Source organism: Aphelocoma coerulescens, chromosome 7, assembly GCF_041296385.1.
Source record: "Aphelocoma coerulescens isolate FSJ_1873_10779 chromosome 7, UR_Acoe_1.0, whole genome shotgun sequence".
NCBI classification, from domain to species: domain Eukaryota; kingdom Metazoa; phylum Chordata; class Aves; order Passeriformes; family Corvidae; genus Aphelocoma; species Aphelocoma coerulescens.
Genome location: NC_091021.1, coordinates 4502008 through 4526790, shown reverse-complemented (window position 1 = coordinate 4526790; position 24783 = coordinate 4502008). Strand labels below are relative to the sequence as shown.

General features: G+C 44.6%; 1 protein-coding gene and 1 long non-coding RNA gene across 2 annotated transcripts in view; one reads left to right on the top strand and one right to left on the bottom strand.

Moving 5' to 3' along the window:
- The first annotated feature begins 2758 nt into the window (after positions 1–2758).
- The window catches only part of CPS1 (carbamoyl-phosphate synthase 1), a 108283-nt gene continuing 86258 nt past the window's right edge, over positions 2759–24783 (top strand). Inside the window, exons 1-4 of the mRNA XM_069021793.1 lie at positions 2759–2881; positions 12214–12323; positions 16284–16428; positions 24649–24738. Of these exons, the coding sequence (XP_068877894.1) occupies positions 2759–2881; positions 12214–12323; positions 16284–16428; positions 24649–24738 (468 nt within the window). The remainder of the gene's footprint in view (positions 2882–12213; positions 12324–16283; positions 16429–24648; positions 24739–24783) is intronic.
- LOC138113498 (uncharacterized) lies at positions 16523–24129 on the bottom strand. Its single transcript, XR_011152197.1, has 2 exons — positions 23607–24129; positions 16523–18693 (listed from the first exon to the last, which is right to left on the bottom strand). It is a non-coding gene; the product is annotated as an uncharacterized lncRNA (long non-coding RNA).

Here is a 24783-nt window from a genome sequence, read left to right as displayed (position 1 = left end):
TTTTCAGAGCTGAGGCTTCTTTAGAGAATACATGGTATATTTTCTGGCCTCAACGCCTCAGTAGTTTGTGACCTTTTTAGCATGTTGGCAGTGAGACAAATAGCTTGGATGTTTTCTCCTGGTTTTTGCAGAGGAAAATTCCTTCATCATGGGGGAGGCTTTTAGATTCTTATACTGGAGCCATAACCTTTGTAATCTCAGAAGGTTTGAGGTGGGCTTGATCAATTTTGATAATAAAACATGCATGAAAATAGGGAAGACAGCAGGGTCAAATCTAAAGCAGTAGTGGACCATCCTTGCTGTGGAGGATCATGAAGGAAACTACTTTTTTGTCTGTTGTTTGCCCATATAGCATTTAATCCTTAACATACAGCTGCCACATTAGGTCTCTATGTGTGCAGCAGATCCCTGACACACTGAACACAGTGTGTCTGTGGTTATGCAGCTGTTTGCACCTGCAGGGTGCCATTCTGCCAAAAGGCATGGTCCATTTTCTGCTCGTTCCTTATGCCCTGTGTTCATGAATGGCCTCATGGTGGAAGGAAGAGGTGAGTTTTTGTGTGGATCGATCAGCTTCGTGGTGCAGGCTCACTGCATCTCATGTGGTGGAAGAGGGAAGTTAGGAATTAGCAGTTACGGTGCTGAAACTGCCAGCATGGTTTGATTCTGGTTCAAACGTATCCCAGGGCCCAAAGTCACTCCCTGATGTTGGCAGAGAGTAAAATGGGGTGTGGAATTTCCTGTTCAGTATAGCCATAAGAAATAACCTTCCAAATGCTGTGTATTTTACTCACAGCAGTTTAAAGCTAACATAATGTGACTTTGGAAGAAAGCTGGCTCCTGAACTGCATGTGTGAACTCACAGGTGTTTGTATATTAAGATGACCTTTCTAATACAAGGTGTAGCTTTTTGCAATCTAGTCACTTATATACATGGTGTTGGCTTCTGGATCACTACAGGCTAGAGCCAAGCAAGTGGAGGGAGAGCTAACAAAACCATTTTCCAGTCCTCTGTATTTATTTGGGTTTTTTTGTTTGCAAAAAGCAAAATCTGTGTCTCTCAAGCTCCTTCTATGAATCAGAATGATTGTCAGATATCTTCTTGTAGGAAAAATGGTTATGTCCTAAACCCCTGTGAAGTTATTGTTGACTTGGTTCTCCTGGCTCTGCACACCTGTAAAGCCCATGTTGAAGCAGTGAGCTTCTCTACACCCAGTCTGTCTTCCACCCTATCTCTGTCTATCTCTTTCAGTCATCTGGATTCAGGCCTTTCCTATGTGTTTCCCATACAAGTTTCCAAAAAGCTTTTCATGTCATGCAGGGTACCTAAACCCATTGCCCTCTCTTCTCTCTATTTTTTATGATGTTCATGACTGTTCAACCTGGTGAATATATAATGAGCTGTACAGGAAATATTTTTATGTGGTACTGGTGTCAATTTAGACTAACCTCAAACCACTGTATAAAAAGAAGTCATGATTATTACTGCCACTGATTAAAAGTCACCTAATTCCTTTACAGCAGAATGTGTCCATCTGCACAAAAAATCTGTATGTATATGTATGGCTTTGAGCCAATTAAAACTTTGATCACCTGGATTTCAAAAGATGCCTCTTCTTTTGAGTTCTTGAAGGATAATAAATGAGCATACTTCTCCCCCAGCTTTTGTCTTAATGAGGCATTTTCATCTCTGGCTAATGAAGAGTAGGATTCTTTATGAAGAGTGTAGTGTTGCAGGCAAAATATTAGAGTCACGGAAGTCTGTAGTTAGGGGATAATATATAGAAAATTTCACCTTATTTCATCTGTTCACCATTGAAATGTTACCAGAAGATGTTTTTCTTTTGCAACCATTTATTTTTTATTGTGAAAATTTTATTTTTCATTTATTTGAGGACAGGCAGCACTCTGGAACCAGTGCTAGTGCATGCTCTCCAAACACAGAGTAAAGATTCCATCTTTCCATGGAATTTGGTCTTCCTGCTTCATATCCTTTAGTACAAGTATGCTTGTAGCAGCCACAGGCTGTCCCACCAGCCAGCATGCAGACCCCATATTTGAGAGCTCTCAAAACCACACTGTGAACAGCTTGGCCCCTGTGCTGTTCAGAATCATAGAATGATTTGAGTTAGACGGGGATGTTGAAGATCATCCAGTTCCACCCCCTGCCATGGGCAGGGTCACGTTCCACTAGGCTGTGTTTCTCCAAGTCCTGTCCAATGTGGCCTTGAACACTTCCAGGGATGGGGCAGACACAGCTTCTCTGGACAACCTGTGCCAGGGCCTCACCACCCTTACGGGGAAGAATTCCTTCCTATTTTTTAGTCTAAACCTATTCTCTTTCAGTTTGAACCCATTCCCCCTTGTCCTGCCACTACATGCTCTTGTATTCTTGGTGTGATTTCTCTTGCAGGATTTGCTGTCTTCCAGATGGTGTCTGGCCTGTGTTGCAACCTCTGTGACAGTGCTCAGAGACGAGCCTGAGGAGAAGTGTTGCAAGGGTACCTAAGCAAGCACCCCTCTGAGGAGGGGTGGGAGGAGGTGGGGCTGCACCTGGGACTTTTAATGGCAGAATAAATGGGAAGGTGGAGGGCAGTGCTGTACAGTCAGTCCAGTGCGCCTGCTGTGCCTCTGTTCTCTTCCCCTATGATTTACAAGAGTATATTGTCAGCACCAAGTCTTGAAGAAATACATACAAGCAGATTTTTATTTTCTCTTGTGTTCTTTAAACTTTAGTTACCTATCAGGAGCTTTCAAGATGACAAGAATTTTGACAGCTTGCAAAGTGGTGAAGACTTTGAAAGGCAGATTGAAGTTTTGCAATGTGTCTGCTGATCACTGGAGTTTCTCAAGGACAGGTACCAGACTGTTGAGCATCAAGGTAACAGTGACTGAACTACTGTGGTTTAATAGATGTGTTTGGCATGCAGAGATAGCTTGCTGCAGATAACGGGGCTTACCTAGTGACGTGAACCAGAGGAGATTTGTCTGAACCCTAGGTGAGGGGGTTGCTTGGCTAAATGGTTTTATTAGCTAAGCAAACACATTTTTTGTCTAGTCTGGAATGGAAATTATAGGTAAATTACACCAAAAGGTGGAAGTTCAGGGTTTCAGTTAATTATTATATGGTATTTTCTTTAGAAACATCTCACCCTTCTATAGGACTGATAGCTAACAGATCTTTCTGTTATGAGCATGAAATGGCTGAATATTTAAAATCATGCATCACTTGAATTAATCCAATTGAATCCATACAGAATCCATTTTCAATGTATTAGAAACTACAGTGGCTCTGAGATTAATTGAAGAGGTAGACAACTCTTGTGAATGCATCAGTGTATCAGCTCTTGATTTACTGGGACTGTAAATCCCCAGTTGATTTCCCTAGCTTTCTAGTGCTTTTTGTTAGAGGAGCTGGAGTACATGGGTGAAATGGGACTTTCTGTGAGACTTCTGTAGCACTGAAGTGCTGTGTGAGCTCTGCCAGCATGCACTTTGCGTTAAAAAGGCACTTTTGCACAGATGTGTTGAATGAACAGTGCAATAGCGTTAGCAGCTGGAGGAGTGGTGTTTCAGAGGGTAGTAGGGAAGAACATTGAGAGACTTGGACTGCAGGTGCTGCCTTGCCTGGCAGGGTGGTCTAGAGAGCTGATCAGTATCATTTCTGTCCACTGAGGACTAGGGTTTCTCTTACCTGTCCCACAGCCACTCATTTTTCAGGAGTTCTCTGAGCTCCTTGCAACAGACCCATTACTTGACAGGACAAGGGGGAATGGATTCAAACTGACAGAGTAGGTTTAGAATTAGATACTAGCAAAAAATTCTTTACTGTGAAGGTGGTGAGGCACTGGAAATAGGTTGCCCAGAGAAGCTGTGGCTGCCCCATCCCTGGTGGTGTTAAAGGCCACATTGGACAGGACTTGGAGCAACCTTCCAGTGGAAGGTGTATCTGCCCATGGCAGGGGATTGGAACACAATGATCTTTAAGGTCCCTTCCAACCCAAACCATTCTATGATTCTATGATACTATGATACTTCTGAAACAAAAATTGTCTGCAGAGGAACACAGAATAAGACAAGAGGTGTTCCTGTTTATATGCCTTCCTTCAGCATGTGAGTTCCCAGATTAGCTTTGTCTCACCTGCATTTAGAAACAGAGCCTGTGTGGTGAACTAGTGAACTAGAGTCCTTGCTGCTAGACCTGTCTTCCCCTTCTGCAGAGTGTACAGCAGACATGAACTGATACCTTGTTCACAGTCTTATAGCACAGTCATGTTCCTCCCAGCAGATAAACCCTGACTCTGCAATCAGATCTGGCTTGGGAGGAAGTTATTTCTCCTTCTAATGACAACAGGAGTGCTGCTTGTGGATTATAAACCATTGTGGTTACAAGTTTCCACAGCTGCACCATTTGAAGAGGAAGTAGGGCTCTGGTATGAGGAGCAAATTCCTTGGTTGTTCCTCAGGCTGCGGAAGCTATGTTGGTTTGACACTGACCATACAATAAAATTATGTCAGAGCCCTCAGCTGGGCCAGTGCTGTCTTCTCACACCTTCCAGGGCAGCTGCCAGCTTCTTTTTTTCCATACTGAAATCTTACTGGTGGGCTAAACAGTGTCTCTTGGTGTGATAATGCAAATTGCAGCAGTTTGAACAATCTCTTCTCTATGGGTTTCGTGCTTCAGATTGAAAAGGGACGGGAGAAAATGGAGACAATAATGGAGACAATGGAGTGTTACTGCTGGGTGAGTGGGACCTGTGAATGCACTAAGAGGTGCTGTTGACAAATGTCATGGTGTCTAAGAGATAGAAGGCCAGGATTCATACTTGGCTGCTTGGTTTATGGTTGGGATGGCCTGTAGCATTAGGCTGCTGTGCCTTGTGGAACAGGAGTCCGTGCAGGTACACTCAACTTCACAAGGGTTTTAGAAAACTGTCAAGCCAACAAAGCAGGGCTGAAGAGTTCTGCTGGAATGCTATCCTTGCTTGTCTCTTGCTTCTGATACCTCTCTTGCTTTTTGGAGCTGGTTCAGTTATTTCTGCCATCGTCTGTAGAACACAGCAGTTGGACACTGTGATGCACAGAGAAGTGATTCAAGCACACTTTAACCTGTGGTTATAAGTCTGAAGCAGCAAAAGACATCTTGCACTGGTAAACCCTTGTAGCCCATGGTTAGGATTGCTGATCCAGGTTTTGGTGTCAAGACACCCTCTTTCTTTACATATCCCGGGTTAATTCAGGTTGCCATAGCTAGTAGGCTAGATCTGATGCATTCTTATACTGATGGATTAGCAGTTGAATTTTGGATTTAACATCTTAAATGGCAGATTCATGGTGTTTACATACATGTTTAATCAGTCATCCAAGGACTGCACAGCAACAGACCTACAAGGTCATATTTTATAATGCTGAAGCATCCAGTTAAGAAGTTTCATGCAACTGAAAAGCTGCTGCCCTCTGATGATGTTCCAGTACCAGCTATTCTAGCACCTACTTATCTGTGCTGTAAAGCTAAAGGGTGATTGCTTAAAGCCAACACCACTGCTGAAGGCAAGGAGAACGAATACCTGTTAAGAGAGCAATGCCAGGTGAAACCCTTGGAAGCTATTTTAATTTCAGTCCCAGCAATTGTAAGTACACCCAAGGTGGGTCAGAATGAATTGAACTCTTTTTCTGTTTCAGAGTGTATGACAGGATCTATTGCAGGGCAGCCAAAACCTGCCCTGAAGAGCTGGGTCTAGTGGAGGGTTTGTACCTGCTCTGTGACTGCCTGACTCACCACGAGATGTGGTGTTCACCGAACAGTCCCAGAAGTCTCTTTCTGACATTTATTATGTGACACCTTCTGCCGTGACACTGACAGTGGGGAAAGTTGTTTCCTTTTGAAACTTAATTATTTGAGTTCAATACCTACTGGAGTCTGCACTGTCAGAATGGATGGAGAGTAATAAAGCTGAGATCTGGTATAGCTTAGGAATCTTTGGCTCTTGAGAACTTAGCTCAGATTTTAAAGCCAGTTCTACAGGGTCCATGATTCTGTTTGAATTCAGAATATTGAATACAAAAACTTGAACCTTTCCTGGTCTGAGGCTTTTGCTTTAAGACAGTGACAGGCTTGTACACCACTTTTCCATGGGACATGCAGAAGCAGAAGTGAAAGAGACTTTCTAATATTAATATGCAAGCAGTAAAGCAGGGGGCCTGAAGAAAAAATTTAAGGATAAGTCATGCTAAAAAGCCTACCTATTGCATAGCTTTGCATCAGAGAGTGGAAGTTAAGTTTAGTTGTGAGGCAAGTGACCAAGTAGTGACCTGTGGGTGGGTTTGGTGTTCCAACCAGCATTAGAGGTAATGGGTATTTATGAGAAATTTGAGGAAAGAGTGAAATGCAACATAATTAAAGTCATGGCCCCAGGCATGCTAGAGTTCAAGAAATGTTTGGACAATACTCTCAGGCACATGGTGGGATTCTTGGGGTTGTCCTGTGCAAGGACAGGAGTTGGATGAACTTGATGAATCTTGTGGTTCCTTTCCAACTCAGGACATTCTATGATTCATGGTGCTGTGTGGGGACTACTGGCAGTATTAGGTAATGGTCCCATTCCTCCATTACTGCAGGCTTAAATGAGCATTTAGTTGCCTTTAATTGCTTTTTCTCACCGGGCTATTTTAGGAAACATAAAACACAATGAAAACGTCTAACCTATGTATAAATTAAAGTATTAGAGAGCATGAGGGAGAGGTGGTAGTTTTAGAAGAATACCTAATAATGCATCTCCAAAGTCTGTATTCTGTCCAGTTGAACTCACCCTGTGTGGGGAAACACCGTTGTAGATGAGTAGTGTTAGATGTGGGGACTCATAGGTCCGTATTTCCCTATTACATCCCATCCTTCATTTCTAAAGAAGAGATGGGCATCCATGAGTGAAAGAGGGGCACAGAGAGCAGACCAGAGACCCCTCAGGGCTCTCAGTAGGGATGTTTAGCGTTGCTGGTTTCAGGTTAATCGAGCTTGTTTAAAATTCAGGAATGGGAAGAGAGACTGCAGCTTGAAGCTCTTATCATTTAATGCTGTTCTGAGGCCAGTGTAGTTAAATGGGGATGTAAAGGTAGTATGAGCAATAAATAGGTGGCTTGTAACAGTATAGCTGGCTCAGTAAGGAGAGGTTTGGGAGAGCTATAAAAACCACCAGGAATGAGCTAAAAATGTAGTCAGAAATGAGAGGGAGATGAGGAAAATTTTGTAGAGCGCTGTCTTTAGAAACTATTTCAGATTACTGTGAAAGGACTCTTCAAATATATTTGAGGCAGGTGGAAAGAAACTGGGACAGTGACTGCAAGGAGAGTAGAGAGATGGGTGAGGAAGTTAAAGATGAGTCACAAGCTACTCCACTCCTCTTTTTGGAGGTGAAGGGGATGTAAAAAGGGGGCCCATTCCCATAGAGATAGGGAGAACCTAGTGAACTGCTGGTGTGGGGGAGCGAAGGGATGCTCATTTCTGTTGGTCCTCAGTGACTTCTGCTAGGTGCCTCATCTGGCTTGGTTCACTCTTCTTCTTTGAGTTTTGTGATGGACAAATATTTGTGACATTGTTGTGAACAGCCTTAGGAAGAGTTCAAGCTGTAAAAACTATGACTTTTCTACCATGGTACCTGTGTTGCTTTTCTTTGCGTTTACCTTGGATGATAAAGGAGTTAATCCAGTGCTTCTCCCCAAAAAATATCCTAAGTGTGAAGCTTCTTTGGTGTATCCCAAGACACCTTGACTCGTTATTTTTTTCTTTCCCTGTCTTCTCTCAGTGTTAGCCAGAAAAAAATGTGCCAGAATAAAATCAGATAGATATAGATATATCTACACAGGGTTGGCAAAGAAGGTCTTGACTGGTAGCAATGTCCAGATAGGTTTCCAGCCTGTGACAGCATAGTACTCACAAGAAGAATAAGAATCTGTTTGATTTTTCTCTCAAAGAGAAAACTACTCCTTTGTTGCTGGCTATTTGGTCTTAGGAGAGTGAATGTAGCTCAGTCCTGGCACCAGCTTTTTATTGTAGAAGGAATCTCGGAGCTTTTGGATTCTTCCCTGGTTGTGATATGTCAGCTGTTCTGTAGCCAACCAGATGTGTGAGCCAAGAAATGTGCCAGAGACTGTAGTGCTGTGTGGAATCATGGTCTGCCTTAGAAAGGAGATGTTTCATCTTTCATCATCTTATTACTGGAGGGAAATAAACTGGCCTACCCTGAACCTGAGGACCAGCTGTATCTCTGCCTGGCTGAGAGAGTGTGTCCATACCTGCCCTGGCTTCAGTACTTGGCACACTCATAGTCCTCCAGCAGTTCAGGGTTCAGTTTCACCTTACCAAGATAAACTGGGAGATTTCTTTGGAGGTGAAGAACTGGACTTACTTGACTGGGAGGCAAGAAGGGGGAAAATTTACCCCTTCACTTTCCAGTAAAGGAGTTTATAGAAGACACACTTCGAAAAGCAAATTGTACTGCAGATCTTTTGAGATTTTGCACATCTTTGTCATCCACTTTTTAGATGGTAAGGGCTGCTACAGCAGGGAACTAACTGGAACTAATTTAATCTGATTTCTTACTTTCTTACTGGGTTTCGGTTTGTTTTTCTTTTAACTTCTAAAGTGTTTACTTTACTTGATGTGTGAAGTGCTTAGTGAAGTGGGATCTGAACTAGTTGACTCTTCAGGCTGCTTTGAAAAAATACACCAAATCTATTAACACCATATCAACAGCATGACTCTTTCTGTTAGCCATCTTCCTCCTCAAAGGTCTTGAAGAGTACTGCAGCCTTTGTAGAGCACAGGGCCCTCTGCTAAAGGTGAAGCTACTGATGTGTAGGAAGAAGAAATCAGATTGCAAATGGCATATCTCACATTAGGGGTGTGAGGCAGAAACAATTTAGTTGAGATTACAGCAGAGATTTATCTGAGGCTATGTGGGGATGCTTCTGAGAAGGGTGAAGACAAAAGGACCTCAGGGAAGCTCTGGGGGGTTGTTTATTTCTTGCTTGTTCTTTTTTTGAAAGTAAGTATCTCTCCCCACTGATCCCTGATTGAGCCAACAGGCCTTCTCTGTAGCCTGTATTATCACTTTTCACATTAAAAATGAAACTGAAGAAACAAGGTAGGCTGGCAGTTTAGGGATATGGTAACACCTCCACTGTAAATGTAAGCAAGAATAATTGCTTTGAGAATGCTCAATGAACCAACCACTTAATTAAGAATAATAAATCAAGGAAGAGAGGGAAACATTTGAACATCTATCCCCTGCTGAACTTGCAGGCAGGTTATGGTTGCTCAGGGACATTTTTCTGTATTACTTGAACACTGCGTAGGGACTCTAATAGTATAATAGGGGCTTCTGTTCAACAGAAATGATTTCTGTGCTGTCTGGTATAGAAAGGAGGTGGGCTGTGGTGGGAGGAAAGCCATGCAGATCCCTGTCAAGTGCAATAGTGAGGGTGAGGCTCTAAAGCTCACAGTGATTGCTCTGGGGTTTGGCCTTCAGCACTTAGATGAATCTTAAGTTTTCTGGTCATTCCACCATTGTGGACTTTGTCTTCTGAAGGATTCTGCCGGGCTTGGTGGCAGTTAGGACCACAGTTCAGGCAACTGCCCCAACGTGTGCCCAAGTGGTGGGACATGCTTGAAGTGGAGCTGCTATTTGTGTGGACTCCAATCTGTGGCCTGCTGGGGGAAGACATCCAGCCTTTGACACCAAGGTTGGGAGAAACTGTATCCAGCAGTCAGTGTCCCACCTGGGTAGAGTAGGTTGGGCTTTCAACAGGCTTCCAAAAGGGCAGAGGTCCTGTCCAAAGCCCAGTCTGAGGCACCCACACGACCTCTGTGCAGTGCTTTGAGTGTCTGGCAGTTCTCTGCAGTGAGAGGCACAGGGAGATTAGGGAGCCTACCAACCTGTCATTTTAATGTGGTCTAAACCTAAGGGATTTAGCCACAAAAATTCTGTTTATAACTGGAGAGGGAGGAGATTTTGGTGTTGCTGACTGAACTGTCCAATGGTCCAAGGGGAAGGTTCCAAAAATTATAGCTAAATCGTTGGAGAATGACTGGATGTTTGACATTAATGATGAAAAAATGGCAAGGCTAAAAGCATCCCAGATGCACAGAGTTCAATTACTTGGCAGCGCAGTTTGATTTTTAGTGTATTTTGCAGTACATTAGTAATTGATCTGTGTGGTATTTGTAACTGCAGAGGGGCTCTAAATGAATGTTCGTCATGATGGTTACAAAATGTTCAATACCGAGAATGAAATTTCTCCTTGCTGTGATTGTTCATCTGATTTATGGCTAATGGAAAGTAGCTCTCCAGCTCCTTTCGGCAGCAGATTGATCTTGATTTTTCTTTTAAAAATCCCAGTAAGAAGAATAGTTCTGTAAAAGAAGCCAATATGAAGCTAAATCACCGTTGTTATAAACGAGGCGTGGACTTTTTGGGTGGGGTAAAAGTCTGCTCGTTTATTTAAAAAGAAAAACCAGGAGCGGAGACTCAAGATAAGCCCGAGTCCCACTTGGCAACCCAGAATAAAACAACAGTGTGACGCACAGGGCGTTCCTTCGGACTCCGGTTCCTCAGGAAGACCCCCGGGGGCTGAGCCCCGGGGCAGTTTTATAGTATCTTTCGATGTTGTGATTGGTGCAGCTGGAATCCTCCCTCTGATGGCTCGTTGCTAGGGTCCTCATTGGTGTTCAGCTCCGTCAGTCTTTGGGGCGGCGAGTGATTGGTTTGCCCCCTAACCAATAATTCTTCAAGATGTTTACGTCATAGAATTTTAAGTCATCTTAAGAACATTCCAGAACGTTCCCCTCTTTTCTATAGACCCACCACTCTTCCCCCATTGGTGTCACCATCTAGCGATCACATAGCAGCATTACACCCGTACAGTCGCAATAATAATCAACTTATTAACTGTATATAACAAGTAACTATTAACTTCTTTTTAACCAAAAAAAACCCTTTTAACCATTTATTACACCGTGAGAGCTGCTTCCTGTGGACACGCTTGGCACATTGGCATAGACCACTGAGATTTTTGCACTGGTGGTCACTCTGCCTGTTCCCAGGAAACAGCGTTGCTTGCCTTCCAGAAGTGGAGGTTTTTCAGGGTCCTGGAAATTCATTATCCAAATTCTTTTAAGCCCAGGAATTCATTGGCAAATCTATTTACATCTTTGCTTACTCTTTCTCTTCCTCTGCATGTCACCAGTGATCCTGATGTCTGAGGGAATCTCTCAACTCATTCTGTCATTTCTGCTGTTCATGTAGTCATTACTTATTTATTAGAAGGAGGAGTTCTCTGGTGGTTTCCCATCCACTGCCTGGACAGGGTAAGAACGGTTTAGTTTCCAGGTGGGGCTGAAGAGGGTGGTACATTTAGTCTGATATGTGCAAAGACCCAGTTGTGACAGTGAATCTCTTAAGGACTTCTGTAAAACTCTGTCCCACTTCCCTTGGCTGTAAAATAGTGATGAAGCCTGTAAGGGATCCCACAGTTAGTGTGGGACTCAGTTCTGCTGAGCACTCTCTGGAAGAGGTATGGTTTCCTCTAGGTTGCTTGTTTCATAGCTGCTTCTTCTGGGACAATTTATGCCTATCCCTGAGGTAACTGAGACCATGAGTGTCCATCTGATCCATGAGTTCCTCTGGTCTTGTGTCCTATAGCTGAATAGACTGGTATTTTGAATTTTGCTGTCTGACACCAGTCCAACTAAACATACAGTTATTTTTAGCTGCACTGCTGTACAGTTGCACCAGAAGTTAAGCACCTACCAGAGGTCAGAGCTGGATGAGAGCCAGCAGTCAGCAGCAGGCCTTGAGCAAACATTGAGGAGGCAAGCGATTCTTTCCCTACAGGGTTATGATGTTGGTAAATTGCAAGATGCAATATGTGGAAAAAATTAACTAAGGGATAGGGAAGGGTGATCCCACAGTAATAGCAGTACATGCTCTACTTGCAGTGAGGTTTGCCAGCTCATTTAGGATAACAATGTTTCCTAAGTGTTCTAAAGAAAAAAGGCATCAGATTAGTAAAAGAGATGCTATCTTGGCAGCTAGGAGTGGGAGAAGGGCAGGAATACTTACAGTGGTAGGCATGAAAGGCAGGTGTCCTAGGTGTTAACCTGTATAAACATCAAGCCTTTCCTCCTGTGTTTGAGTTTCTTCTTGTGCCTTTCTCTAGGTGCAGACAGCGAACTTGGTGCTAGAAGACGGGATGAAGATGAAGGGTTATTCTTTTGGCTATCCATCCTCCACAGCAGGGGAAGTCGTGTTCAACACGGGGCTCTCTGGGTAAGGGAACAGCAAATGTTGTATAAGCATCAATACTTCTCTGGAAGCTTGTTGAAGCGTGAAAGCTGCTTTTTCCAAGCTCGTACGGTCCTGATCCAAGCAGGTGGTTTTCTATATAAGGCTACTTTGTAGTTCAGAGATACAGAGAGAGAGAAAGAATTAATGAAGATGACTCAGGCACACCTCGTGTCACAGCATTTGTGCTGATAAGCACCTTTAAACACTTATCTAATGATGATAATGAGATACATAGGATTCTGATCACTTCCTACTGAATTGCTGAGTCAGAGCAGAGGAGCTGTCTGTTCTCCTTCCAGTGCCCAGATCAACTATAGAGGTTTGAAGCATCTGCAGCCTTCTTGGTAATGGAACTTGGCTTCTGAGTGCAAAATTTTTAAACTCCGAGTTGGTCACCTTTATGACCCATCCCTTATGTCATTTATTGGCTCATACCTCAGATAAGAATGCTTTTATGCTCTGTGCCCTTTCCAGCTAAAGGGCAGGATCAGATTCATGCCTAGCCTAGTGTGATTCTCTGTCCTCTTGAGTGGTAGAAGCTTATGGCTGACTTAAGGTTGGCAGCCAAATGCTGCCAGTTCTTTCGTTGGACTACTTGAGCAGAGGGAATCTGGCCAGAGGAATGGGGCTTTTGGTAACGACAGGGACATATCCTTGGGGAGATAAGACATCTCTGAAGCTGTTGATGCTTGAGCTTCTTCTGCAGTCATTCATAGCTGTCTTTGCTCATCTGCATTGTGTTCCCCAAATTCTGCTCTCCTTTAGAGATCTCAGTACTCACAGGATGAGTTTTTAAATGATGTCATTGGTGATTATGTTAAATTGCTGCAGAGGGGAATTAGTTTGCAGAGTTTTGCATTAGGAGACAATTATTTAAGCATTTCGACAGCACTAATTACTGGCTGTGTTAATATACCTGCCAACAAACCACTGCTTAATGTAGATCAGAATGATGGAGGGCACCAGGGTTCTCTTCTCATTGATAGATTATGGGCCATAAATCTTGGCACATCACAAAAGTCAGGGAGGACCTGAGGGATTAATTTCCTCTCCACATGTTACTGTGGCAGTAGAAGTTGTGTTTGTTCATTGTCTAATCATTTAGAGAGGATGCTGTGACAGAGATCTCTTCTGTGATGGGGAGCATATGGGCATGGAGAAAACATTCAAAATGTAAGGTGGTATCTTCAGAGCCCCTATCCAGAATATGACCTTGATTTATGCACAGAAATGGAAGACAAGAGTTTGCAGCATTGTTGCAGAACCTAAAAGTGGCAGATTTCCTACCAGTCCAAGGGTTGCTGTCCATCAAAAGGAACCCTGTAGCTTTATCTCCTGCTCCTGATCACAGAGATCAAGATCTGTGTATCCAGAGAAACCCAGCTGTCCCTTCTCCCTGACACAGGAAGAGGCTGTGCCTGTGTGAAGGAGGTGCCCAGGCTGCTGGGGCACACAGCAGTTTGTCATGATAGGGAGCAAGAGGTTAGTGCAGGGGTACGGATAAGCCTCAGACCTGCTTTCTGTGAAGTGGGTGTTTCTAGGTGCTGAGTGCAGTCAGCATGGGCTCTGTCCTGGGGTGATTAATAGGCTGTTCTCCACTGTGTCTCCTCCTCTGGACTCCCACGTTCTGATTCATGTTATAGAAGTGGGAGGCAAAGCACTTTATGTGCATATAGCTTTCAGGCTTGAAGTAGCTGAAGCTTGCTGAAATGTTGTCATATTACTCTGGAATAGAAGGCAGAGAGCACTCTTTTGGGGGTGAAATGTTGAATTTTTGATAGAAAAGCATGAGGATGAATTTTCCGAAACATTTGCTGAAAAAAATAAACCTACTGTTGCAGCCATCTGTTTAGTATAGGAACAAAAAGAGGAGATTTCCAATTAAGAAAGAAGAAGAGTTACAACCCATAAAATGGCCCATGTTTGAAATGGTTCTGTAAAGGTGTTTACCTCCAATAAGACTGTGTGTGTTTCCCAAGATATTCTAGTGAGAGAATGGGTTGACAGGAGTTTACTGAAATCAGGCAGACCTTTGGCCAGGCATAGCAAGGACCAGACCTTGAAGCACATTTGGAGCTGGTGTTGCCATCTGCTCCTCTGTACTCCACACAGCATTGTTCCTGCTTAAAGGGCACTGTCCATGCCGAGCTCTGTCTGCACACCCCACCCAGACCCAATGGCTCTCTATCCTTGTTTGCTGATTACAAATTACATGCAAAGGTTAATTACATTAGCTTTGTCAGTAACAAGGAGTCTTTTGGAAGCATAGCCAATTAGCTCAGAAGGAGAGAGCAAAGCCAAGCATGCACATGCTGTGTGCCTGGTACCTACTGCAGTTTTGGGATCACACTGCACTTTTTGTGGGTGGTTACCTGCAGCAGCAAATATAGATTTGAACAGCAGGAGAGGCTTACCTGAAAATATTTCCTGGTCATTGTTCATTTGACCTGTCATTTCTCAGAGCTGGCTGGTGTGCTGTGTTGTCTATATCTGCCAGTCCCACTTTTGTGAAGAGCTTCCCAGTGTTTGACAGTTAATCTTCTGGCAGTAAATCTAGTGTTCCATAAAAATGTCTCTTGCAACTTGCTGATATCTGGTAGATGGCTGAACTTGCCAATTAGGTATTGTTTAAACAATAATGACAATAATAAATTATATTTTGTATAGGACAGATTCATTCTGGAGTGTCTTTATGCATTTGGCTCAATATTTGTGGGGATAACTTCATCTGTTGCTAAATTGCAGCTGCTTCTGGGTTGAAAGACAGCAATTGCTTAATGGATATTTGCAAAAGCATACTACAGTATAAGAGAGAAAGTGAAGGACTGTCCATTAATTTGAAGCTGAAGAATAGGAGCATAGAGACCATATTTACCCTGTCCCCTTATATGTGGTTGAAAGTGAGACTGGATCTACTAGGTCCAGAAATGATACTTTGTGGGCTCCTAAGTTTGGTCGTCCGCTGCAGAAGAATGTTCCAACATGCTTTCAGATCTGTCCTTGCTGAGAAGGGCATTCAGGCAGGTTCTTAACAAACTGCTGGGCTTCTGCCTGAACTAATGATAGAACACACTCTAGGGCCTTGTTACCAAGGGTGGAATGCTGAATCCCAAAGCATTGTCTTCAACTTGCCTTCTTCAGGGATACACAAACCAGCTTCCAAGCACTTAGGAGTTTTTTTCAGGTGAAATAAATAGTGTTCTGTGGGTGGGAACATGGAGATTGCCTAGAAGAGAGGCCAGGCCTCTGCTGGGAGAAACTACAGAAGTGGGACCATGGCAGGCTTTGTTTACAGAACCCATAGGAGGCAAGGACCTAGGGTATTGATGAGGAATCCCAAGGACTTGTCTATGTCTTCCCCCACAAAAAGAGCAGTTAGAGCCCTGAACATCCCAAAAGATGCAAGCTCCAGATTGCGGAAGGGACAAAGCCTGGGCAAACAGCTCTGTTGTCTGCTGGCTTTTCAGTTGGAGCCTTCTGATGCCACTGAGAGGGGGAAGCTCTTACAGCACATGGAGGGAAGGGTGCAGCAAGGGCAAAGCACTGCCCAGGGGTGTGCCCAGGGAGAGGCCAGGCCAAGCTATTATCAAAGGGTCCAGTGATAGGCTGTGCAGCGCTGAGATCTCCCTGCCCTCTCTGTACTTGTTTCTCATGTTAAATCAAAGGACTCTGAGTTTGTTGATAGCTTCTGTGGTTTTCTTAAATGAAACATGAGAAGCCAAAGTCTTTCCTTGTTCTCCATGTCAAATGTTTAAGCACAGATGGCAAAGCCAGGGTGTATTCACAGATGTGTTTGCTTTTATTCTGAGGATATCTTCACATGAATACCATTTCTGTCTTTTTGCCATATGGGAATTCAAACCTCTCTTGTTTTCACTGGGTCTTTTGTTTTTCTTCTGACTTCAGACCAATGTACTTTTCTTCTGCTCTTTCTTCATCTAGATACACCGAAGCCTTGACAGATCCCAGCTACAAAGGACAGATTCTTTCCCTGGCTAACCCCTTAGTTGGGAATGGTGGAGTGCCTGACACGGCTGCTTTGGATGAAATAGGCCTCAGGAGATTTCTGGAATCTGATGGGATCAAGGTAATAGGGGGGGATGCAGTGCTGATCATAGGGTTGTGCCCAGCAGCCTGAGTGAAAAAGTTTACTGTCGGGAAAGGCGCGGGAGACAAGCTCATGATTTCATGATCGGCAAGCCTCGATTTTATTGTCTTTTCATCTCTTATTTATACAACACTTAAACAGCTCATACATATTGCAAAACCTGAGCTCACGATTGGTCATCTTCTCTCGTGGGAACAACACACCCCGCGGTGATGGTTTCTTCATTCCAATCTGCTCTGGCTTGTGTCCTGTTGGACACCTTGATGATAAGAAACCCCTTTTCCCACGACAGGCTAACTCCTACATCCTGCAAGGCTCTATCTTATCATGTCCTCTGCTGCGCAGCCATTCCTCAGATAAGCTCTCTACACTTCCCCCGTTTTCTTTATGTGCTATCATGCTCAGAGTTGTTGTTTTTAGCAGTACCCTCTTGATACAAGTTAGAGCGCAGCTGAACAGGACTAATCCTACCAAAACCATGATCAATAAGAGAAACAATGTTTTTACCATGCTTTTTACCCAACCACCCAATCCCAGTTCACTGACCAGCCCATCTAGGCCAAAGAAACCTGTATCTTCCTTAATTTTTTGAGAGTGATTTATAAGCTGTTGAATCTCTGCATGAATAGAGCGAGAATGATCATTTAGATCCATGCAGCATAATCCCTCAAATTCTTCACACCCGTGTCCATGAGCTAACAACAGAAAATCAATAGCAGCTCTATTTTGTAATACAGCATGCTGGACTGTGCTTAAATCATCTGCAAGTGCGGACAGTACTCTACTTGTTCCATTTGCTTGCTTCACTACCCAGCAGCTTAATCTCTCTATATTGCGATGAGCTCGAGCTGCTGCCCCTCCAGGCAAAAATAGTGATGAAAAAATTACCTCCCACTTGTTCCACAAGGTCAATTCATCATCACAATTTGATTGGAGGGTCTGGGATAGGTCTCTGCGCCATCTGGTGGGGTGGGTTTTATTTGGGTGGTGCTGTGGAAGGGCTAAACTAAGCTGTCCGATTGTACACGGACCGCCAACGGGCAAGGTAGGGATGCCGGACCAAGCACGATTTCCGCAAATTAGAAAATATCCAGGGGGCAGCCTTCTGGGTATGACTGTGCCTGGTGCAGGTTTTTCCTGTGTCCTACCAGTGTGGTTGCACCACGATTTTTCCCATTCTAAACTGTTCCCTATGGGAGACAACCAAGTAGGAGTAGATACATTTTTCCAGCAGTTGGTATGCGTGCCTTCAGAGCAGTGTGAATTTCTGCTATCTATATAAAAGCAACTAGTGGCGTTTAAAGAATCAATCAATTCAATCTCTTGCGGCTCAGGCCCGAATGGGAGGCGGTCATCCCATACATCATACTGCTCGAAACTTTCAATGATGTTATTGCCAGTAATTCGGCCTGATCGGAACCCTGTATCATTGGCGGCTGACCTGAAATGGAGCCAAGTTGTATTTGTTAGGGGGACTCCTATTAGGCACGTAAGAAAAGGAGTACTTGGGGTAGCTAAGCTGGCACAGAACGTAGTTGTATTTAATTCGTGTGCCAAAGATACCCAAACATTTTGCCTTGGATCGAATAGCTTAGGAGGGTATCTATGCTTGAGGGCCAAAGTGCCTGGGACGCTTAGAAGACCCAATACGGCGAGTATACCGGCGGCACACATTGTCCCAGTCACGGGGTTTAACCTGCCACAGCTCTGGGACATCAAGGCCTGTCTTGCAACGGGCTTCTAGGATAGCGGAACGTTTGTTAGCTAATATGCTTTAATTCCCACCGCAATTCTCGTAGGTGGAGGTCTTTGATATTTTCTAGTAACGCTAAACTCTGATCTAGAGGTACTCCCGTTAGTTTACCAAGATTTTCCTGAGCTGATGCTCGATTCCACTGAAACTCACAATTGAGACACCTTAACCCTGTGGACACTTGTCGCTGAAAGATCCACCACTGTAAATTACAACCTCTGCAATGAATTCTAACCCGAGCTTAAATGGCAACAATTATAACAAACAATGCATGAGCGTTGGCAATGTGGCAAAAAGTCCGCGTATAATCGGGGAATGAGGGTCTCTTCAATTTCCCGTTCAGAGTCTATTAGAAATTTAGTATGGAATTCCTCTTCGGTGTTATGTAGCACTTGTGAGACCACCTGTTGGAGTCGTCTCTTCTTCCTCTGTCGCAGACTGTCCCTGCGTATAAGCTGGCTTAGTCCATTTGGCAGGGATCCACTGCGGTCCTGTCGGGGTAGAAACACAAACATAACCTCTGCCCCAGTACAAAACTTTGGCTGGGTCCTGCCATAATCCTGACTGGGGGTCTTTAAATCTGACCCACACTTCTGGTTGCGGATTAGAAGGTGGGGTAAAATGGATTATGGCAGGAGGAGACTGTCTATCTCCAAAAATGCAAAGATGATTTAAAACAAATAAGCATTTCAGTAGTTTGTCTTGGGTATTAGGAATGTCAGGATATTTTTCTAGATACTGTTTTAATGTACCGTGTGCTCTTTCCACAATTGCTTGACCCGTGGGGGAGTGAGGAATTCCCCTTTTGTGGACAATATTCCATTGGGTCATATATTTGGCTATTCGCATACTGCAATAGGCGGGCCCATTGTCTGTTTTAACTGTTATAGGGACTCCCATAATAGCAATACAGCTATTCATGTGGCGTTCAACATGTTTGGCTGTTTCTCCTGCTTGAGCAGTTGCCCACATAAAATGACTATAGGTGTCTATAGTAACATGAACATATTTTAGCCGTCCAAAGCTGGCGACATGAGTGACATCCATTTGCCAAATTTCGTTAGCCTTTAGGCCCCTGGGGTTAACACCTGCTCCTAAACCTAGCCCCTTATTGTGGAAACTGCACACGGGACACGCTTTAACTATGGCTTTTGCCTCTTCAATTGGGATACCAAATTCCCTCGACAAGCCTTTGGAATTCTGATGAAAAATAGCATGGCTTTCTCGCGCCATTGTTTGTTTCGGGAGAATATTTTGGGCAAGCGAGACAAGTTTATCTGCTCTTTCATTTCCTTCACCCAGGCCTTCATTCCACATGTGGCTGCGAATATGGAGAATGGAATAGGGGTGTGACCGTTCTCTTAGGGCGCGTTTTAGTTGCAGAAAGAGTTCATAAAGCCTTTTGTTTTGTACTTCCTTAATGACTGCATCCTCAATTCTTGAGGCGACGCCCACTACATACAGCGAGTCCGAAACTACGTTTAAGGGTCCAGTGAGGTGGGTTACTGCCCAAACGACTGCAAGTAATTCTAAGGTTTGCAGGGTATCATCTGACGAGGCGTTTATTAAATGCTGATGCCATTGCTGGTCTTGTTTCCAGACGACAGCTGCTTTCCTTGTCTTTCTTCCGGCGTCTGTGAATGCAGTAATGGCATTGTGGATAGGCTTATCTTCTCGCAAGGGTTTTGAAATCCAGTTCCATGCTCCTATCCACTGTAATGCCTTGGGAAACAGGGGACCGGTCTGAATTTTAGCTCCTGAGGACAACAGCGCTTCCGTGAGTGATGAAGAATTTAGCAAGTACCAGTCCAAGGCAGGTTTTTCCATCGGGAGATTGATGCACTCAGGTTCTTGTCCTCCAATTTCCAGAATGCGCAAACGTCCTTTCTTAATTAAATTAGCCAAATTTTCAAGTTTTGTGGTAATAGTTTTTCGCTGCTGCAACTGTGGTGATATCCATTCTAAAACCGTCAGCTCCCCCGTTTTCTTTAGCTGCGTAATTGCGCCGAGGAGGTGAGTTTCAGAATTCCAAATAGTAAGAGAGAGGGGGATGTCTGGATTAAGACGCGAAACAAAACCGTCTGTGATACAGGTGGTGATTTGTTGTAGAGCTTCTTGCTGCTGCGGCGTTAGGTGTACTGGTGCGCATGGATCTGATCCTTTTAGTAAGGGACGGAGCTGGTCTAAAAGAACATTAGGGATTCCTACTATTGGCTTTAACCACTGCAGATCACCTAACAGTTTTTGAGCATCATTTAAAGTGGTGATTGAGGCTTGGATATGCAGTTTTTGAGGCTTCACTCTTTGATTGGTGATGACCCATCCTAAATACTTCCACGGGGAGGATATTTGAATTTTGTTAGCAGCTATTACTAAAGACCATTCTTGAAGAGAGGAGGTAATAAGCTGAATTTCTGTTTGGTCAAAAGGCTTCTTCTGCGCAAACAAAATATCATCCATATAATGATAAATGATGGTCTGAGGTAACTTTTGTCGCAGTGGCTGTAATGCTGCATCGACATACAATTGACATATGGTGGGAGAGTTGCGCATTCCTTGCGGCAATACGGTCCACTCAAAACGTTTGTCTGGTTCACCACGATTGAGAGCAGGCAATGAAAAGGCAAATCGCTTTGTATCATCTGGATGTAGTGGAATTGTGAAAAAGCAATCTTTTAAGTCAATAATGAGAAGAGGCCAATCTTGTGGCAACATTGCTGGATTAGGGAGTCCTGGCTGCAGCGCTCCCATAGGCTCCATACGAGCATTGACAGTTCGAAGGTCTTGTAGCAGACGAAACGTGCCATTTTTCTTTTGGATGACAAAAATTGGGGTGTTCCATGGGCTTGTCGAAGGCTTGAGATGTCCTTGTTGAAGCTGCTCATTGACTAGAGCGTGTGCTTGAAGCAGATTTTCCCGTTTTAAAGGCCATTGCTTAACCACTACAGGGTTATTGTCAGTCCATCTTAGTGGCAGCGGGAAATTCCAAGCAACGGCCCTTAGCAGAAATGGCGATCATCGGTAAGCACAAAACTCATTTGGGCCAATACATCTCTTCCGATGAGGCAGTCAACTGTGGGGGGTAGAGGGGCGATAGAAAAAGTTGCGGTAGTTTTCTTGCCCTCAATTTCTACAGTTATCAGCGGAGATTTGTGTGCTAGTTTCATTCCTCCGACACCAGTGATGGCTGTCATTGCTGGCAGAAGAGGCCAATGTGAGGGCCATGTGTTCACATCGACAATGCTGGAGTCTGCCCCTGTGTCTAGGAGGCTCTGTAACGTGATTGTTTCTCCTTTATAGGTTAGGGCACACGGCTTCTGTGGACGGCTATTAAGATCGATGGTGAGCAAGGTTAGTTCCCCAGTTGAGCCGTAGCCTGTATGAGCATTTGGTTGAGCCTGCAAGGGTTGCATGCCTTGTGTGGCTTGAGGCAAAGGTACAAATTGAGCTAGTCTTTGGCCTTTAGGAATCCTTACAGGTGGATGAACAGTATAAGCCAGTATGAAGATATCACCCTGTGAGTCAGCGTCCACCACGCCTGGTTGAACGAATAGTCCTAGGGCAGTGGCAGATGATCGGCCAAGAATCAAGCCTCCTACTGGTGTACCATTGAGGCAGATGGGTCCTGTTAGTCCTGTAGGGATGTTATGGATTTCAGACGTCAGGAGATCACAGTCTACTGAGGCTGCCAAGTCCAGGCCGATGCTGCCACTTGTTGCTGGCTGGAGGCAGGGCAAGGGTTTGCAGCTGCTACTTGTGTCCCTGCGCGGCTGCTGGACGCGCTGCTCCGGGAGTTTCCCTGCTTCTTGTTGCGGCAGGCATTCGAGTTATGCGTATTGGATTGGCATTTGTTGCACCAAACTCCGGATGCTGAGCACTCCCGACGAAGGTGACCCGACTGGCCACATCGATAGCATCTCATTCTGTTTCTCTCTGGAGGCAACCGGGGGCGCGTGGCTGCTGCTTGGAGGGGAGCAAGGGCGGCCATTACCTGCATCTGAGCACTAGCTGCTTGTTCCTTCAATCCCTCCCCCAGCTTTTCTAACGCGTGGACTAAAAAGGCTTGAGCACCTGTGGGCAAGGTCGCAGCTTTATCTAGTAATGCCTGAGTGGTCCAATCACCAGGTATAGAGGTAATCAAAGATCTGGTGCTAGGGTTGCTATTTTGCAAAATGCACTGTTTTAAAATAGCATCTTGCATATGATCGGGTATCCCTGCCCTAGAGATAGCATCCATAACCTTATCAACAAAGGAGCTTAACGATTCATCACGACCCTGCTTGATGCTCATATATAGGGGGGTCCCTCCCGATGTCCTGACTTTATCTATTGCTCTCTTAGCTACTGCCATTGCCTCCCTAAGTTTATGTGGCCCTAGTCCAGCTTGAGCTTCAACTCTGAGATACAGGCCCTGTCCCATAAGCTCGTCTACAGTAAGGCCTGTTAAGGGATCCCCTTGGGGTCTGGGGAGGTTAGTGCTACTTGCCGCTTCCTCTCTCCACCTTGCCTCAAAAAGCAATCTCTGAGAGGGGGTGTAAATGAGTTTCGTGATAGCCAGGATATCGGCAGGCAGGAGAATGTGGGCATTAAAAAGATAATTTAACATCTGCTTAGCTGGTTCACTAGACACCCCAAAGTTACTGACTGTTGCTCTCAGCTGGGACAGGAGTTTCCAGTCGAGATGGGCAAACTGCGCGTTCTGACCCCCTTGCGCATTAGTAGTGAAAACAACAGGGAAAGCCATCGCTTCTTGTGCCGCTGCTAGGAGCTCGGAATCTCCCCTTTCCATGCCGTCTCGGGCAAGCGCCTGCCACAACTCTCTCCTCCTTGCTGCCATAGCCTCCGCCGGGTCAGATTCTGCCCCAGGGACAGGCTCCGTGGCATTAGAGGGGTCGGGCGGCAGCGGCGGGCATGAGGGGGTTAATGCAGAAACGGCGATTGAAGCGGAAGGTGGGGGGGCAGGCAGGGGGGTAGGCAGCGCGGGGGATTGACTGTCAGTGGGGGGTGGCTCTGGAGGAATCTCAATAGTGGCAAAGGCGGGGGGGTTGGGGGCTGTAGGGAAAACCGAGGAGTCATTATCTTGGTTACGGGAATGCGCTGTCTTAAAACCTATGACTGCTTGCTTCTCTGCCTGCACTAACAGTAACTCATTATGAACTGCTTTCCAAAGTTTGCTTATTTTCTTGGCTGACTTATCATCGTCTAAAACAAGGCTAAAAAGTTCATCCCCGTACCTCCGCCATTCTGCTAATTCGTGAATGCTGTGAGGGTCGTTAAAGAAACCATAAGAACGCGCGTGAGTTAGTAGGGAAGGGAGGTCTTTTTCTAAGTTAAAAGCTTTAAAGTGACGCTTAAGAAGAAAAGCTTTAAATAAATCCTGTGCTGCTTGCCTATCCATACTTACGGTACCGTTGCTAGCCCTCCAGGCTTCGGCAGCACGTATCAGCGAACCCACCGGTGTGGTCGTTCGGGCACGGAGACGGAAACAGTTGTTCTCCGCTCTTATTGCCGTCCCTCTAGCTGCAGGACCTGAACCCAACGCACCTTTCCTTGTGGAAGTGGGGGTAGGGGGGGGTACATGACGTGCCTTCTGTTCGGGCGTCAGATGTCGGGAAAGGCGCGGGAGACAAGCTCATGATTTCATGATCGGCAAGCCTCGATTTTATTGTCTTTTCATCTCTTATTTATACAACACTTAAACAGCTCATACATATTGCAAAACCTGAGCTCACGATTGGTCATCTTCTCTCGTGGGAACAACACACCCCGCGGTGATGGTTTCTTCATTCCAATCTGCTCTGGCTTGTGTCCTGTTGGACACCTTGATGATAAGAAACCCCTTTTCCCACGACAGGCTAACTCCTACATCCTGCAAGGCTCTATCTTATCATGTCCTCTGCTGCGCAGCCATTCCTCAGATAAGCTCTCTACAGTTTACTGGCTCCCTCACAGAAGGAATCAGTGATACTCAACCTTTCTTTTTCTTCTTCTGGATATTGTCCTTTGGAGGAATGGTGACAAAAGATACTCCATCTTGATTTCTGTACCAAGCCATGTGCCTTCAGGAAGTATCTGTTCTGAGATGAAATTACTCTTTTATACACTAACTCCACTGAAAAATGCAGCTGACTTTTGAAGTGTTACTTAAAAGTGAAAAGTTTTTTTTAGACAAAAAATTAATCAAAATACAACACTTTGTCTTGTCTTAAATTTCCATTTTCTTTCTTTTGACAAGGAGTGTTTTGTCAGCTCAATGCAATTTGTAGCTTTGGTTACCAAGCCATATTCTTCTATGGATTTCCTGGTCAAAATGCCCAGGTACAGTTGTGAGATAGCCTGAAGTCTGTCCATGATATGGTTTATGGTGAATGAATAGTGAAAATTGAAGGTACTGGATAAGTACAAAGTGATCTTACAGCTCCAAATGACGTTTCTTCTCTCTACAGGTTTCAGGTTTGCTGGTGCTGGATTACAGCAATGAGTACAGCCACTGGCAGGCTACTAGGAGCTTGGGAGAGTGGTTGCAAGAAGAACAGGTGAGCAATCTAGAGGTAACTACACAATGAGAATTGTCTGGATGG